The sequence below is a fragment of the Rhinichthys klamathensis genome, unplaced genomic scaffold (genome assembly GCF_029890125.1).
Source record: "Rhinichthys klamathensis goyatoka isolate OS25496 unplaced genomic scaffold, OSU_Roscu_1.1 h1tg000035l_1, whole genome shotgun sequence".
Taxonomy (NCBI): Eukaryota; Metazoa; Chordata; class Actinopteri; order Cypriniformes; family Leuciscidae; genus Rhinichthys; species Rhinichthys klamathensis.
Genome location: NW_026606583.1, coordinates 6,809,887 through 6,828,501, shown reverse-complemented (window position 1 = coordinate 6,828,501; position 18,615 = coordinate 6,809,887). Strand labels below are relative to the sequence as shown.

Genomic DNA, 18,615 nt, shown 5'->3' with positions numbered 1-18,615 from the left:
TCTGTCTGTCTGTCTGTCTGTCTGTCTATCTATCTATCTATCTACCTATATATCTACCTATATATCTGTCTGTCTGTCTGTCTGTCTGTCTGTCTGTCTATCTATCTATCTACCTACATATCTATCTGTCTGTCTATCTATCTATCTATCTATCTATCTATCTATCTATCTATCTATCTATCTATCTATCTATCTATCTATCTGTCTGTCTGTCTGTCTGTCTATCTATCTATATGTCTATCTGTCTATCTATCTATCTATCTATCTATCTATCTATCTATCTATCTATCTATCTATCTATCTATCTGTCTGTCTGTCTGTCTATCTATCTATCTATCTATCTATCTATCTATCTGTCTGTCTGTCTGTCTGTCTGTCTATCTATCTATCTATCTACCTATATATCTACCTATATATCTGTCTGTCTGTCTGTCTGTCTGTCTGTCTGTCTGTCTATCTATCTATCTACCTACATATCTATCTGTCTGTCTATCTATCTATCTATCTATCTATCTATCTATCTATCTATCTATCTATCTATCTATCTATCTATCTATCTATCTGTCTGTCTGTCTGTCTGTCTGTCTGTCTATCTATCTATCTATCTATCTATCTATCTATCTATCTATCTGTCTGTCTGTCTGTCTGTCTGTCTATCTATCTATCTATCTACCTATATATCTACCTATATATCTGTCTGTCTGTCTGTCTGTCTGTCTGTCTATCTATCTATCTACCTACATATCTATCTGTCTGTCTATCTATCTATCTATCTATCTGTCTGTCTGTCTGTCTGTCTGTCTATCTATCTATCTATCTACCTATATATCTATCTGTCTGTCTATCTATCTATCTACCTATATATCTATCTGTCTGTCGTCTGTCTATCTATCTATCTATCTATCTATCTATCTATCTATCTATCTATCTATCTATCTATCTATCTATCTATCTATCTATCTATCTATCTATCTATCTATCTATCTATCTATCTATCTATCTATCTATCTATCTGTCAGTCTTTCTGTCTGTCTGTCTGTCTGTCTGTCTGTCTATCTATCTATCTATCTATCTTTAATTTCTGCAGGTTTGGTCCTTCAAAAGGTGAATCTAACAAAAGTTGTCAAGAACATTTATGCTTTATATTTGAGTCCAAAGTAAAATGAAATAATTAATTATATTTTGCTTAAAGAAAAGAAAATCTGTAGTGTATAAACTTGCCACCTGCTCTATTACATATAATGTTTTTTTTTTGTTTTTGTTTTTTTTGGATAACTTTTCATTTGGTCATTTTAATGCAATATTTACTCATATTTGAAGGCTAAATGCTTCTTCTTTTTTTTTTACATCATACAGCTTTATTATTTACATTTATTTATTCATTTAATATAGAATTTTTATTTTCAAATAGTTACCCAAATAATATAATATAGTTTGGTTACACTTTATTTAAAGGTGTCATTGTTACAGTGCAATTATGAAGTAATATAAAGTACTGAGTAATATAGTTTTAACAGCATGTACTTGCTATTGGGTTTGGTTTAGGGTTAGTTGCATGTTATTATACATAATTTACTGTTATTACTAAACTAAGTACATGTTACATGTAACAATGACATTGTAAAATAAAGTGTTACCAAAAGTTTTAATATTTTTTGGTAGTTTGGTATCAAAATTGGTACAGAGAACAGTGACGACTTTCTGACATTGGTACCGAATACAGAATTTTTGATATTGTGACAATACTATTAATAATGACCATTAAGGTTTTTACATTTTTACATTATTTTCATTCAATTAAGCGCATTCCCTCAGTTTCATTTCCAATTATCAGAAAAATGATTGTCTTATAGTAATGAGAATTGATATTGAGAATAAGCATATTAGCAAAAACTCAAAAGTAAAATGTCTGGAAACCTTTCGGCTCCTGTTTATGAGAAATGAGTGGAGAAATAATGCTTAATTGTTATGAAAATAGTGTTGCAATGCAAAATGCTTTGTTTTTTTTGAATGAAATGTGATCAATAGAGTTTCTTTTTAAAATAAACACCTGTTCAATTACAGGTATAGGTTACTAAGATACACATATTTACTTAATAGCTCTGTGAATATCAAAGCTTCAGGATCATTGTTGCAGATCAGGAAGCTCAACCCACATATTAACGTACATCTGTGAACACATTGGCTTTGTTGATCCCTGAGGGGAATATCTGGGTTTAGTGTTTAAAGTGACATAGTCATAGTAGCTGAGGAATGTAACCACACCTAGGATCCCTTCATAAAACATATTAAAAGCTGACAGTGAGACACCATAGTGGGACATGTGAGAAGCTCACCATCTCCTGTGCCACCTCCTCGGGCACGTCTTTGTAAAGCTCAAACAGGAACTCGATGGCGTTGTTGTCCTTGTACTTTCCGTGGAGCTTCTTGGTGTCGTCCATGCGAAGCCAGAGCTTCAGGCTGGATTTGACCATATCATCTTCCTCAGCCAGTTCAACGTGAACGCCGTTGTGCTCCTGGAAGAACGTGTGCTCCAGCAGGTCCTGGATGGTGTATCTGGCCAGAGAGATCGATATGAATCCATCACACAAACTCAATGTATAAAACTAGGTTGAAATAAATGTCATTTAATAGCTAAACCTGTTTTGTGAATAATGTTGTATTTGAAAATATAGGTTGTGTGCACCGGTTTTCAAGTAGTACAATTATTTAAGCATAATAATGATTCAATTATTCAAATTATTTAGCATAAAGGTGCTTCACGCTTCACAATCCAAACGCAGGTGAATGGGATATTTGTTCGTGATACATGACTTTTATATACACTGAAAAAAATTGGGTTTAGGAACAGTTTCCACTCAGAAACTGTTAGTAAATTTCACACAAAAAAAAATATAAAATAAAGAAATTAATATTTTGTTTTATTTAAAAATTGTTAAAAAATAAATAAATAAAAAGGTGTAGTTATTTTTATATTTTCATTTAAAAAAAAAATATTTTAGCTTAATTTAAAAGAATGTGTATAATAGTTTTAGTTTAGAAACAACCCTGATGCATGCCTTGTAAATTCTTACAACAAAAAGATGTTTGACTGTTTAAACATTGAAACATCACATAATGATTACATATTTGGCTCAATACAAAGGATACAAGTTTCAAAGGCAAAAGCTACATGGTTTGCCAAGTTGTTGGAAAGTGGAGTAGATAAATATTATAACATTGTGGATGGATATATTATTATTTATAATTTAAGTGTCAGTTTATAATTTAAGTGTCACTGTTTCCTGTTCTGTTTCCTATGTTTGCACTAGTTTCTATGGTGATTCACAGTTTGATTAATACGTTTCTGGTGGTCTGTGTTTGTATTTCTATTTAGAAAGTTCAGAGATTGTTATTTTGAGTTTGTTTTCATTAAAATCACTGTTGACCCTGTGACATTTTTATTTTATTTTATTTTTTATTAAAAACACAAGCTCTGCTGAATGACATATTTTGCAGCATCTTAAGAAATTTCACTTTTTTAAAGACTGTGAAATATAAATAATTCCACATAATGGTAACCACAGGTGAATAATATATATATTATTGCTTCTATACCAGATTGGGATCACAGAACATTTTTAAAGTGTAAAATCAAATCAATAATCTGAGCTGCAGTAAAGTACCTTTCATCTTTGTTCATGCGGATACAGCCTTCAATGATTTCCTTCAACTCTGGAACTTTTACCTTGCAGAAACTGTCTGGCTTTATACCCTGAAAACAGCGTAAAATGTCAAGAGTTTGAGAAAAACATCAGTCAAAGAGGCTTAATAAGTTTTAATAATGCCAATCATTAATCTAATGTTCAAATGTTAATAAGATGATTCCCTTTCAGATAATCTAATCACAGCGAGTTACATGAGAGCTACAGGCAAATAGTTTTGAAAAAGTTGCTGATTTGTTACTGACAATAGCTAGGCTTCCATCCACCTATTTTTATGGGAATGTTGGGAGATTGCATAAAAAACACTGGATGGAAATGCCAAGATGCACAGAAATAATAAAGATGCATATAAAAACGTATGCACTCAGTTGAGGCGCAACAGAAAAACTCATGTGACTTTGCCACAGTGGATGTGATTGGATAACTGGACTAACCAGTGGACCAATCACATCGCATAGCATCTCAAATGTTGGTTTGATCATTCTGGAATGCCTCAGCCAAAGTCTGTCATCATAATAATTTGGTATATGACCTCCCACGGATGCAAACGGTGCAATATTCCATTTTTTGAACTTTCAGTACTATAAGACACTTAGAAAACATTTGTAAATGAATGTGAATCTCTTCGACCTTAATCTGTTCTTGAACCCAGTGATGCAATTTAATAAAGCCCTGATATATTAATTTCTTCCAAAATACACTTACACATGGCTGTTTCAATAACTTTAAGATCTACAACAGTTCACACCTGTTATTTGTCACATTTGAGTTACTTCGACTACACAAAAGTCTTCAATAATGTGAAGTTAAACTGTTAAATTTCAAAGATTTACAGCTGAGGGCTGAATTACAGCTGGAGTAGGTCACTTTCCCAGTGGACTCGTGTAATATTTGTGGAGCATGAGCTGCATAAAGCATGGAGTTCACGGGAGTTTTGGATGAGTGCCTGTTGCGTTTACACTTCGGTGCGCTCCTTGGCTTTGTCATTAACACTCAACAACCTTTTCAGAGCAGGCTTTGTTTCGTTCTTTCAAGACACGTTATTTAACACACCTATAAACCAAAAGCACTGGCGTCATCCGCGTAAAGTTTAGCTATTAGTATAAAAACATCATAAACTTGTTTTCTGACATGCAAAATCAAAACATTACTAAAAGCCTGTTGAAGTACAACATGTCTCAATCCACTAAAGGTTGTTGTTGTAGGTAAAAATACTTTTATTATTTGGTGTATTGGTACATCATGTATTCATCCCGAACCGTACGGTACATACGTCACGGTTCGGTGCATGCAGTCGTACGACGAATACATTCAGTCACAGGCGATACACACTCCAATCCAGAAGGGGCGCACGCGACAATACAACGCTGTTTGCTACCAGTAAAAAGTGCAAAAATGATTGATATGTTTACATATCTCAACCAGTGTTTCAACTGCGAAAAAATATCAATAAAACAGCTTGAGAATAATATCTCATGTATCATTACATTTACCTCAGGCATTTAGTGTCGACAGCAGATTAGTTCGCTAGAGAAATGAGCTCTAGAGAGAAGCGTTTCATATGCAATATATTAGCTTATTCATTATATTTACTTAACATGTTAGTAATCTCTTGATTGTTTAATGTAGTTTTAATAAAAATTGTCATGAAAACAACTTATGACAGCCACTGTGTAAAGAATTATATTTCTAAAATGAATTGGTGTAGAAAATTAACTTTATAATTCGATTTAGAAGTTAATGCAAAAACATAAAACAAAGTCTTATGTGCATTATATTTCTAAAATGAATTGGTGTAGAAAATTAACTTTAGAATTTGATTTAGAAGTTAATGCAAAAACATAAAACAAAGTCTTATTTGCAATTTACAGTACTTTTTTTTGTTTTTTTGAGTGTTGATTATTATATCTAAAATATAAATCGCAATTCAATTTAACCATTTGGGCTCTGTTGTTAATTGTAACCTTTAATATTATAGTAATGTGTAATTAAGGGCTCCCCATATTTTACAGCATTAGCTAAGATAGATTTTTTTATCCTTTAGAACATTTTAATTATAATAAAATTTATTTAAACACATATACACATTTGTTAAAAAACACAATTTTGTGTTTAGTTTTCTAACCCCTGCTGTACCGAGACTTCAATACCGAGGTACGTATACCGAACCGTCAAGTTTGTGTACCGTTACACCCCTATAAACTAAGAGTGAATCTAAGTTTAATAAGTTTCCCTTATTTGAACTGTTATATTAAGAAAGGTTTTTCTATTGAATAAATTGGTTTACATTACATTAATTACAAGAAGACATCTGAGCCATGCCGTAAACATGTTGATGTAATTTAGAGGTAAAGTTTTCCAAATGCAATAAGGGGCAGACTAAGTGAATATACTGTATCAACAAGTTATATAACAGGAGTCGACCTCTCTGTGTCCACATGTGACCTGTAGGGCCTTTCTCAAATGATTCAGAGTGAGACGAGTCCTGGGCTTTTGTAAACAGGATACAGACAGGGGGTATCCCAAACTCTGCCTGGAGCTCTAATCAACCCGAACCCGAGTCTTAAACCACTGCTCAAAGATGACACACAGCAAGCTCTTTAGGAAACGAGGACAAGCAGGAAGAGAAGGAAAGAAGGGAATAAAGAGAGGATGTTTACTGCACTTGTCATGCTGGCTTTAAGATCTCAGAGCTGTCTTTGTGAGAGATTAAACTAGGACAGACCGAATGGACGGACATATGCTTATGCACAATAATGCAAGCAGCACATCTGCATGACAATAGGACCTATTTCAAAACAATCTCACAATTAATAACAACACTATCGTTCAAAAGTTTGTGGTTGCTACATTTTTTAATGTTGACCAAAGTTGCATTTATTTGGTCAGAAAATTTTCTATGTGACGTTTTCTATGTGAATATATTTTAAAATGTAATTTAGGTAACACTTTATTTTGATGGTCCCTTTTGAACATCCTTTTGACTATAAGTAACTTTGCAACTACATGTCAACTAACTGTCATTAGAGTATCAGTAGACTGTCTGCTTAATATCTGCCAACTCTTTATTGTGATTCTCCTCCAACAGACAATCTACTGACTATAAGTAACTTTGCAACTACATGTCAACTTATTCTATCCCTAACCCTAGCAGTCTACTAATACTCTACTAACACTCTAGTGAGAGTTAGTAGACATGTAGGTGCAACGTTACTTATAGTCAACTGAATGTGTTAAAGGGACCACCCAAATAAAGTGAAGTTTCAGAGTCTTCAGTGTCACATGATCTGTCAGAAACCATTCTAATATGCTGATTTACTGCTAAAGAAACATTTATTATTATCAATGTTGAAAACAGTTGTGCTGCTTAATAATTTTGTGGAAATAATTTTCTTTCAGGATTCTTTGATGAACAGAAAGTTCAAAAACAGCATTTATTTGAAGTGGAAATATTTTTCAACATCACAAATGTCTTTATTATAAAATCGTACTCGCCCCAAACTTTTTAACAAACCCCTAAATTATTAAATTATTGAGTAATTAATAAAGGCATTATAATACAAGCAGGTTGAAACTCACGCTGGTAACTTTGCGGTAAATCTGGGCGGCGTTTTGGCACTCTGAGTATGGGTATTCTGATGTGGTCATCTCCAAGATACACATGCCAAATGCGTAGACGTCCACCGCCTCGTCGTACTTCTCCTCATACATTTCTGGAGCCATGAACTCTGGAGTTCCTGTTAAACACAATATGAGGACGCTCAGACGTCACTAACAAAAAAGGTACCATGGTAATACTGTGTTTATGGGAATACCACAGTTACCTTGAAGTACCATGTGAATAACACCATATGTAAATATGGTAATCACTCAAAACCCTTGTGAAAGAGAAGTGTGCTTATTGTATTGAATGTGTACTTGTAGTGTACTTCAAGTACAGTATATAAAAAAAACTGTGTGCAACTAACAAAATATTGATTAATTAAATGGTCTCTTAAAGAGAGTACATTTTCTTGACTATGTTTCTTAACACTTTTAAAAAGTGCACTTTGTAATTGCCTTTATTTGATAGGACACAGGAAGCAATGGGAGGATGGCATTTTTTAAAGTTCCTATAGTGGCTAAAGGTGAAAACTTCAAATATAGAATTTAATGTTTAATTTGAAACTTGAAACATAATGAGGTTGAAGATCTCAGAAGATGTAAGATAAATCATTCCTGAGAAACTACAGTAGTTTCCAATGACTTACCTATTACACTCTTTGCAAAACTTGCCCTCTTGAGTGTGGCCAGGCCAAGGTCCCCGATCTTCACACTTCCGGTGGGCCCTGTGATGAAGATATTGTCACACTTCAGGTCCCTGTGAATGATGGGAGGGGTGCGAGTGTGCAGGAAGTGAAGTCCTTTAAGGATCTGACGACTCCACCTCTGTAAGAGCTTTGGTTTCATCTCTTTAAAACGCTTCAGATACCTAGGAAATTGGCAAGCATAACAATGTTTACCTCAGCAGCAAAAAAAGAGGAATTGATATGATATGAGATTGTGAGATGAAGGACAAACTCACGTTTTGAGAGTGCCAGACGTCATGAGCTCGGTGACCAGCAGGACGCACTTGTGACCTTTCACAGTGGACTTCCAGGAGTCATAAAAGCGCACAATGTTTGGGTGCTGAAGACCCTTGAGCATTTCAACCTCTTCACTGAAGCGCTGTCGCTCCACTTTGGTCAGTTTGCGAGTCTGTAAAGAGTAGAAAAACAAAAAGAAACAGAAAAAATAATGATTCTCAAGTGTACAACAAGTGGACACTTCACGGGAAGTTTAAAGTAAAAAAAATGTATGACTGAGAACTACAGACTTAAAAGGTTTTAAAGAGGTCCTCTTATTATGCCCTTTTACAAAGTCTTGATTTTGTAGCTGGGCTCTACTAGAATAGGTTTTCATGCTTGAATGTTAAAATATATATATATATGTACACTACCGTTCAAAAGTTTGGGGTCGGTACGATTTTAAATACTTTTAAAAGAAATCTCTTCTGCTAACCATGGCTGCGCTTATTTGATTAAAAATACAACAAAAATCAGTTATAGTATTAAATATTATTCCAGTGTAAATCAGCTGTTTTCTGTGTGAATATATAGTAAAGTGTCATTTATTCCTGTGATCAAAGCTGAATTTTCAGCATCACCAGTGTCAGTGTCTTCAGTGTCAAATGATCCTTCACAAATCAGTATAATATGAGGATTTGATGCTCAAGAAACATTTATTATTATTATCAATGTTGAAACAGTTGTTGGTCTGTCAGTTGTACAGTTTTTTTTTTTTTTTTTTTGGGATTCTTTGATGAATAGGAAGTTCAAAAGAACAGCATTTGTTTGAAATAGAATCTTTTGTAACATTATAAATGTTTTTACTGTCCTTGATAAATAAAAGTATTGATTTCTTTCCTCCAAAAAATAAAAATAAAATTCTCACTGACCCCAAACTTTTGAACGGTAGTGTATATATCCCCCATATTCTCCATTGTTGCAGCTCCTCTCTTCACAGTCTCTCAGTAATGCTCTATTAAGTTCCCGTCTCTATGAAGCCCCTCCTTCGGAAAAGCACACTGTGCTCTGATTGGTCGGCTGGGCCAGTGTGTTGTGATTGGTCAAGCTCTTCGAGCGTGTTTGGGAGTTGTCCCGCCCCTTACCATAACCAGCAGTTTCAACACACTACTAACTAACTCAACCAGGCCCCAACCCTTTATTCTGCGTCACGTCATTCCTAATTATTTAAATGAGGAATGACGTGTTCGTTCCCGGAAGAAAACTCAAGACAACAATGGAGGCGTTTCAGGGAGTTCAGAAACACTGACACTGATATGGAGAATAACTCCCGCTGGAGGGACTTTGTGACTTTGCAGACCTTTTTCATGCTCAAACAGCAACATCACACACTATAGAAAGATGAATATGTAAAAAAAAAAAACATAATATGTCCTGGGAAAAAAACAAACTTAAATTTAGGTTTCAAGTGTCGTACATTCTTCCCTCAATAAGCATGATTCACTGCATATTCTGACAGATAACAACCTGTAATTAGTGTTTAAAAAACTATTAAAACAGATTAGAACCAGCAAGACAGTTGCAACCGCAAGAAATTTACATGAAGCACCCTGCGTAACATAATCATATTTTCCCCTTGTCACATAATTAGATCCCATTCTAAACATAGGTTTTCGAAAAACTGGACTACAAACAAGCAATGACTTGGCAACAAGGCCATTTCTGTCCTCTGGTGGTTATGAAAGGCTTGATTTAGCTGGTCTGGGCCTCTGGAAAACTCCTCAGAGACACCAGCTCAAGCACCATGAATCCTACATTCAATGAGTTCTGGGAAAAGTAGTGTGTGTTTATGTCTCGAGTGACCAGATATAAAAACACACAGGAGAGAGGCAGAGGGAGGACGAGATCTACATTTAACTCTGTATTTAAAGATGCTTCTCATAAGATTCCTAAGGAGAAATGACAACAGACACAAATGAGACAATTTGTTGAACGACATATGAGAGTGTCCAAGAAAAAGATGGGGGAAAAAATCTACCTTTATAAATCTATCATGTACATGTATAGTATACTATATGTATAGTATAATGTGTCAAGTTCTTATGTGCTCTGGATTCATGTTGTTTCCATTTGGTTTAAAAACAAACCATTTATAAAATTTTCAAGAAAAGATTCAACCGAATGCCTCTAAAACATGGGTAATAATAACTGCTTTTAATAATTATTACAAGAAAAAAAAAGTAGGCCTATTTAAAATCTTGAATTTTTAGAATCGGAAATCAAATTTGGGGGGAATTTTAATACCTTGCCATTTTACAACTAGAACTATCCTTGTCTTGTCATAAAAAGGTCAAATTATTAGATATTTTAAGAGACTTATTGACCTTGGCACACGATCATGAGGGCTGACAGAGGTCTTCTCTATGACATCACTTCCTGCTATATTTTTTTCATTTATGTTGGTTGCACTACATGACTTTGATTTGGCAGCCAATCTATTTCAAATATTTGTAATATTTTAACAAAACTGTGTAATAGCTTAGGCATGATAATAAAAGATTATGCCAAACTATTTAAGGTTTTCTGTTCAATATTCGTTTTCAAGAGTTTTTTTTCTTCATGATTTTAGGACAGTTGCTTCACCCTGACATATTTAATTTTATGCCCCCAAAAATATCAAAATATTGTGTGATTTAAATATAACAACATGCTCGGAAGTGTATTTAAGTCCTTGTATATCTGAAAACTAAAACCATATAAAAAAACATCGCTACTTGAAATAAAATAAATGTTAACTGAAAAAAACAACATCCATGAAATAACTTATTTTATTTCAGCTAGTTGCTAAGGAAACATTTCTCTAGTTCATTCTGAAATAAAAATTTATAAAAACTAAAGACATATAAAAAAATAAAATAAAAAAAGAATAAAAATGACAAAAAAACATCACTAAACCTTTAATGTAGTACTGACACTAAAACTCTGAAAACCTGAATTTCTTCTCACACAGTAATTTTTATTTTGGGTGACCTAGATATTGTTACATTTTTGTATTGCGATATATTGTGACACAATATATTGTTACACCCCTATTGATTCGTGCTCAAACATGTATTTCTCCCAACCCAGCATAACTAAGTTTCCCTAAACTTGGCTCAAGGCTTTGTGACACCAAATGATTGACAAGCATTGTAGGCCTTACACACACATTGAGTCCCTGAGTTCACTCACTCACGCTCAGTTCACCTGAAGTACAGTACTATCCCCCAACAACCACTGCTAAAACACAGCCAAACATAGACACACATTTACACATGATACATATACACGGCACTAATCTAATTAGCGACTCCAAACATCAGTTCTGCATTTTCAGTCAACATAGGATTGCCTTTCAGACTTGAGTATGTGTGAAATCAACACTGAGCTTCTGTCCCCATAACCTGCCTCATATTTGTGACGCAACTGAGTCCTTCTCATACACACAGGCACGTTTTGAGCACAGTTAATGTCATTATCTCATCAAATACACTCTGTAGGACTATATCTGTGCTGGGAAAACAAGCTGACGGAGGTGCAGGGGAGTCGGGGAGGTCCTGTCACTAGCAGAGCCTATTCGAAGAAGTGCACGAACACGAATTTAGGTAACCAGAACCTTTTTCCAGGATGTAAATATCATAAAGATACATATGACTTTCCATCGCCTTCTAAAAGCAGAGACGTTTTTCCAGAGTCCGTCTCTCTCTCTCTCTCTCTCTCTCGACCCTGAGTAAGCAACACTAAAACAAGAGTTTTCCATAAAAATATTGCATTTGACAAGCTGTAAGTTCAACCACTGGTACACAAACAAGTTAACATTGAGTACCTTACATTTTAGAATTACGAATTGCTTTGTTAACGAAAATGTTTCTGTGTGAAGTCAAAGGAAAAATCAACTACGGCACCGCTTGTGAAAAAGAAGTGCACTTAATTGTATTGAATGCTCACTTGTAGTGTACTTCAAATCTTAAAAGCATTTTTTTTTTTAAACTATACTTGCAGATAATATTACCTAGATAAAAGGAACGCTTTCATAACTATGTTTTTTTAACACACTTAAGTACACTTTTAAAAGGACCATTTTGTAAATCTCAATATAAAAGTTGTACCTTGAAGAACATTTTAAATAATCACGCTTTAATAATCTTTTGTCGTCCTTTAAAGAAGTACACTTATTTTGATGTGTTGACTAACATACTTAAACACATGTAAAGTAGCCTACTTGATTATAATTTTAACTGTGGAGTGTTATTCATTACATTTAAAGTTTACATATTTTAAATGTACTAAATTGCAACTTCATTACAAATGTCTTATTACAAATATAATTAAATACATGACATACAAGCTTCATTAGAAATGACATTAAAGTATATTTTAGTTTACCATGAATGCTTGTCATTATTCAGCAGTACTCTTTGACCATATTTCAAAGACAATAAAACTATTAGTGTTATTACATAAAGATGTATTTAAGTCCTACTTAAGCGGGTAAATAAAGCACCTCTTCAGTTTAAATTCACAGTATTTATAAAACAAAAAGTACCCGGTTTGTAATTACTTACACAGTAGTCCGCATTCAAGAGATGATTTGTGAATGGCAGTGAATCAGTCAATTGAGTCTGGTAGGTCACATAACAATGACAACATGACAAATGGTAGCAAAGTAAGTACTTATTCAAAATAAGTACAGAGAATAAGCAATTTCCGCAACGGCGTTGCTTTTGCTCCTGAATTAATCCATGTTTTGAACTAATTGATTGAGTGAATGAATCAATGACTCATTCATAAGACAATCCCTTTTGACCCTGTATAATTCCCACCACATAATGATGGTCTGTCTGGAACATGGAAATGAAAGTATTCATATATATTAATGCTGTAAAAAAGTTGAATAGTTTGAAAAACTGTAGTTTAGTCAATCAGAGGTCAAATCTCTATAAGGGGCAGTCTCTTTGTTTTATTTGAACAGCTTGTTTGTAAAACAGTACTGTATCATGAATTGGTGATTTAATCAAGGGGCAGGGTTGAACTAAAGGGTTAAAATGAACATCCTGAGACCTGCACTGTTAAAACATGTTAGAACAGCATGATTGATACACGGTGGGCTTAAACGGGGGCAGTTCTGGAGGATTATAGCGGCCTAGAAACAGCAGCTTGAGTTAAGGACAGCCTAAGGCACAGCGAGGTAGTGATTACAAAATGACACATAACAACCTCTACAGGCTTATCATGATGGAAAGAAGGAAGCTATAAGGGCTTTTCAGCCATATGGTAGCGCTTTTGTGCTTGACAAAAACAAGAGGAGTATACGCATATGGCACAGCCATTGTGAAAAATGTTTCGCTGTGTGTTTTTTGTTATTGGCACATTGAAAGCATCATTGTTGTGTGGTATTTACAGGACAGAACCTGATTTTAGTTGCCACAGATTGACCAAACTGCACGCAACATACCTGGTATTTTTTCATGACACTTACTGTAATGTGCAGGTTATATAATAAACACCTACACTAAATGCAATATTAGAATTAGAATATTAGTTCTGGGAAAGGATTTATGAAAATCTTCTTCAGAAAAAAAGTTAAAGCTGCAGTCCGGCATTTTTCCTCTTTGTCGCCATCTCTGTTTGAAATCTGTAATTGCAGTTATTCGCGGAATTATTAACTTTGCGTGAGTTGCACATCGGCATGAAACAGCGCGGATGAACACAATGTTTTGAGACTGCGAGTCTGTCAGTCACCGCGCCGATGTGGAAACTGGCTTTCAGAATCACACATTCTACTTTTGGAAGTGGGCCTACAGTATGACCATGACAACATACGAATTTTCATCGGAAAATGTCATCTGAACAAGTAAGTAACATCCGCATCAACTAAGGGGGGAAAGCCTTGCAGTAAATCGTGCTGATTAAATATAACGATCGCGTCAAACCTTTCAAATTATACTTTGTTCTCAAATTATCAACATCAGCATTGTGACTACATTTAATGTGTATTATGATTACCCTGTAGTTCAGTTTCTATTTCTGTGCAGTCTAATTTCTAATTGTCATACCAATAAATTAATGTTTCTTTACTGGTTTTCTTTGAGAGAAAAGAAAAAAAAACACGTATCTGTAATCCGATGCATATTTAAAACTATATATAATTTCGGAGGAGGCCGGTTTGGTTTGCTTGGAGTAGAGGTGAATTGCTCCATCTCATAGCTAGCACAAAATATTTACCATAATAGCTAAACGAATAAAGACAGGAAACTCCGTAACTGTGTGAATTAAGCGAACAAGTGTGCTACTGTTACACGATTGAACTATTGAAATGTCTTACCTGTCCTAAAAGAAAAAAAGCCGTCTCTGTTTATCCTTGTTTTCGCGTGGGCCAGTTGCAGTCTCTTTTTTCTCTAACGTTACCCACTCCGAAGTCCGAATTATTTGGGGTTTTACAAGTGGTGAATGTCCAGTTGTCACTGGTGATTGTCGTTTGAACCTTTCTGGATCCGCCATAAGTTTAATTATTTAATGCTGTGAGAAAAGGCTATAAATCTCCACCTCCAACATCCTCACGCAATATAGCCGACTAGCCGGGACGCCTTCTTTATGTGTACAGATGTGACGTAATGACGCAAAGACATGCTCGAATTTCCCGCGGAAATCCACCAGTGCCACTGGAATTAAAATCATTATTACAAGCTAACCGTTTTGAATCGGGCAAAAGCAAGCAGATATTTTTTTACACTGGCTGGTTATGTTTTTTTTAATTATTATTATTTTGGATAATTTTTAACCCAAAAAAGTTACGGACAGCAGCTTTAAGAAAAGTTGAAAGTGTAATTTTTGGGAAAATCTTAAAAAATGTCTCAAAAAATCTCAAATTATTTTTACTAGCTTAACAAAGAGTTCAGCAATCAGCGACACATTTTTTAAATGAGCCTGTCTTAAAATAGACAGTATTTTGCAATATGCCTATTATATAGTATACAATACATACCTACACTAAACACAACATTTGGATTAGATTAATAACAAAAAAAAAAAAAAAACTTTTGCATGAATTTTGAATGAAATGACAGGTGTTGCATTAATATCTATTATATGCAGGAAGCGTTATGTTGGTTAATGCTTAATTACAACAATTAATTCGATACAACCCAACTTACTTTTTGGGGATTTGAAGATTGTTCTAACTTAAATAAGTTATTTAAGATTTTTCAGGAACATACTTCTAAAGAATTTAAAGTTTTGTCTTAAGAACAATAAAAAGTCAAACTGAATCAAAATATTAATTTTTTTCTCAAGTTGTAGAACAAGTATTTTATTTGTAAGAATGTTTCATGAATCCAGCCCTTGGTTATCATATGCAAATGCCTTTGGTGTTCATGCAAATTGGAAGTGTTTTTATTTTCATATTTTTTGTTTTATTATATAAAACGGTTACTATCAATTAAAAAAAATATTTAGTTTATTTCTTAAATCCTGTGTGCTTGTATTTCTGTTATTGAAAGATATGCTGATGTAATTTTTTGGATAGCATTTTATTATAAATTGCCTCATTGTGTGTTATTATATCCCTGAATGTCCATGCAGGAGAACAAATGTACAGAAACACATGTGCGTTCAATCAGAGCACACACCGTTGGGGGTTGAGAGCAGTTTCACAGCGCTGGATAACTCCAAACTGTCCAAACTGCCCAGCCCAGAATGCACTGCTTCAAGAATACCGGCCTCTGCTGAACTCCTGCCAAACCACATCCATTAATTCAGACCTCTAAGCCAATGACAAATCCAGTGTAACTTTCAAAGATCGTATTCTAGGAATTTTCTGTCATTTTTCAAACGTCAAATCCCCAGAAAAGCCGAGTAAGGATGTACTCACACCGGTTGTCCTGTATCGTGCCCCCGCTGAAGTGCACTCACACTTACTCCGTGTCGGAGCACGCTTACGTCATTTACGATGCAACTTTTTGTTTTGAAGAAATAGGAAGAAAAGCACTTTTGCTAATAGACTGCCTGTTAGATTGATCATTTATGCCACACAGCGACTTTCACTTGATTGTGCTGAACGCATCAGAAGATTATAATGGAGGCAAGCTGACGTTGATGGAGGAATTTGCAGATTTACTCGGAAAAAAAAATGTAATTCCTGTTTGTCAATAAGGTGAGAACCATACCCTAAATCGCAAAGGAAAGGATGGCAATGGTATAAAATTATGATAATTGATTGATTGATTGAGTCCATGACAATAATAGGGATTGCTATTACTTTTATTATTTTTGTCTGGCTTTCCAGTACAAGTATCTCAACTTTCTTAAAGGGATCCTATTATGCTTTTTCACTTTTTCATCTTTAGTTAGTGTGTAATGTTGCTGTTTGAGCATAAAAAAGGATCTGCACGGTAATAAAGCTCAAAGTCACCCGCAAAGGGAGATATTTGATTTAACAGAATCCACTTTCCAAGAACTACAATGAATGTGTTTTTTCTGGATCGTGTGAAGTCATAATGTTACTCATTTAAGAATATGGGTAACCAAACAGTTTATGAATTTTTTCTCCATACCATGGAAGTCAATAGGGGCCCAAACAAAATGTTAATTTAGCTTCTAAAGTAAATGTATCTTGATCTTAAAGAAATGTTGAGATATTTTGGAAAACAAGACAAAAAATATTGAGCAACAACATCATTTTTGCAGTGTACTATTACTACTATTGAATTAATTACGTAACTCACAGCCACAAGTTGCTATTAAACACACCTCCACCAGCTAATGGAATAACCAGATCAGACTTATAACCATCAACACATGCATATTGCATCAGGTTTGTAAATGACACCGAGCACATTTGTCGACAATGAATGTCTCTCTCTGTTGAGTCCTTTGACATACAGTACAAACCTCGAGTTACATCATATTCTGCCTGAATTCACTTACATAATAGAGTCATTGGAGAATTTAGAAACTTGACTTTTTGTTAAATTACAACTTTGGTCCAAAGAGTACAGAAACATCAACAAAAATTAATTCATTCCAGCAAGTAAACAGCACTGGAAGAAGACGACGACGATCATAATGAAGACGAATATAAACGCTCCAGGGGCTCCAAGCTCCAATTTTCTATTGAATCACATCCAACACTAAATCTGTATGAAATACATGGCACAAACTTAAATCCTCAGACACCATGCTTCATTTTCCTGACATTTCAAGCTGGATAGAACATTATGAATTTGTTGAACGTTTTTTTACGTAAATATTAAAGATTAAATAATGCTTTTTGCGCCTCCTTTTTGGAAAATATTTCTCACCCTGTCCTCAGGCTGCCATTAGATTAGGTGTAATATGCTCTGACATGTTGCAGGACATCCGTTACATTAGTGTGGGACATTGTGTTTATAATAATAGAACAATTATAACTGAACACCGTGTACCCCCCATTATTAAAACATGTGCAAATGCCAGGAGAATCAATATAATAGTAATTCAGACATTATAATATATTAAGATGGATAGTTTTTACTATTGCGTCAATTACATAATATAATTGAATAATAACATTGTTTTTGACAAGTTAACAATATCTCTACAGGGAATTGGCACGCCATCATTTACTAAATTCAACACATACTGCACCGGTTGCATGTTTATTCATTAAATATCTCTGAAAAAATCATTTAAAAAATCATCAGATTGCATCTGGGTCTGCTGATGGCATGATGCTTCTGTTGTAGTTCTTGTAGGTCCCACATTGCTCACGCTTTTGCGACTTTTTACTCTTATCCCTTCCATGAAACTTATATTGTGGTCCTGTCATGGGTGTCTGCAGAAGTGTGTGTGATTAAATCCAGGCTGAAAATGTTCTGGCCAAGCGCAACATGCGTGTTAAAGTCTCAGGTTACTACTGTAACCATAGTTCCCTGAGAAAGGGAACGAGACGATGCGTCACTTGACGCTTTGGGAACGCCCCCAGCGTGAATGCGTCTGAGCACCAATGTCAACTAGTCCAATGGAAAGAATGAGCGTCACGGGCGGGTGACGTCATGACCAGGAAGGCATAAGAGCACATCCGGTGAAACGCGGCATTAGCTTCAAAAAGTCGAAGCAAGCCGATCACAGGGATGCAGGAAGTATGGCAGGGTGACGCATCGTCTCGTTCCCTTTCTCAGGGAACTATGGTTACAGTAGTAACCTGAGACGTTCCCTTTCGAGGGAACTCGCGATGCGTCACTTGACGCTTTGGGAACGAGAATACCCAAAACGCCAGAATTCCAAGTACCTGAGTGTCAGTCTGTTGGAACTAAGCACTAAGCACCTGAGAACCTGGGGCAGCATCCAGG

The 18,615-nt window shown here is 34.9% G+C and overlaps 1 protein-coding gene across 1 annotated transcript in view; it reads right to left on the bottom strand.

The window, feature by feature from the left end:
• Window positions 1–18,615, bottom strand: part of wnk4a (WNK lysine deficient protein kinase 4a) — a 73,896-nt gene that overhangs the window by 31,939 nt on the left and 23,342 nt on the right. The window contains exons 3-7 of the mRNA XM_056246048.1: window positions 8,269–8,441; window positions 7,955–8,175; window positions 7,284–7,441; window positions 3,666–3,754; window positions 2,337–2,556 (exon numbers count right to left, since the gene is read on the bottom strand). Of these exons, the coding sequence (XP_056102023.1) occupies window positions 2,337–2,556; window positions 3,666–3,754; window positions 7,284–7,441; window positions 7,955–8,175; window positions 8,269–8,441 (861 nt within the window). The remainder of the gene's footprint in view (window positions 1–2,336; window positions 2,557–3,665; window positions 3,755–7,283; window positions 7,442–7,954; window positions 8,176–8,268; window positions 8,442–18,615) is intronic.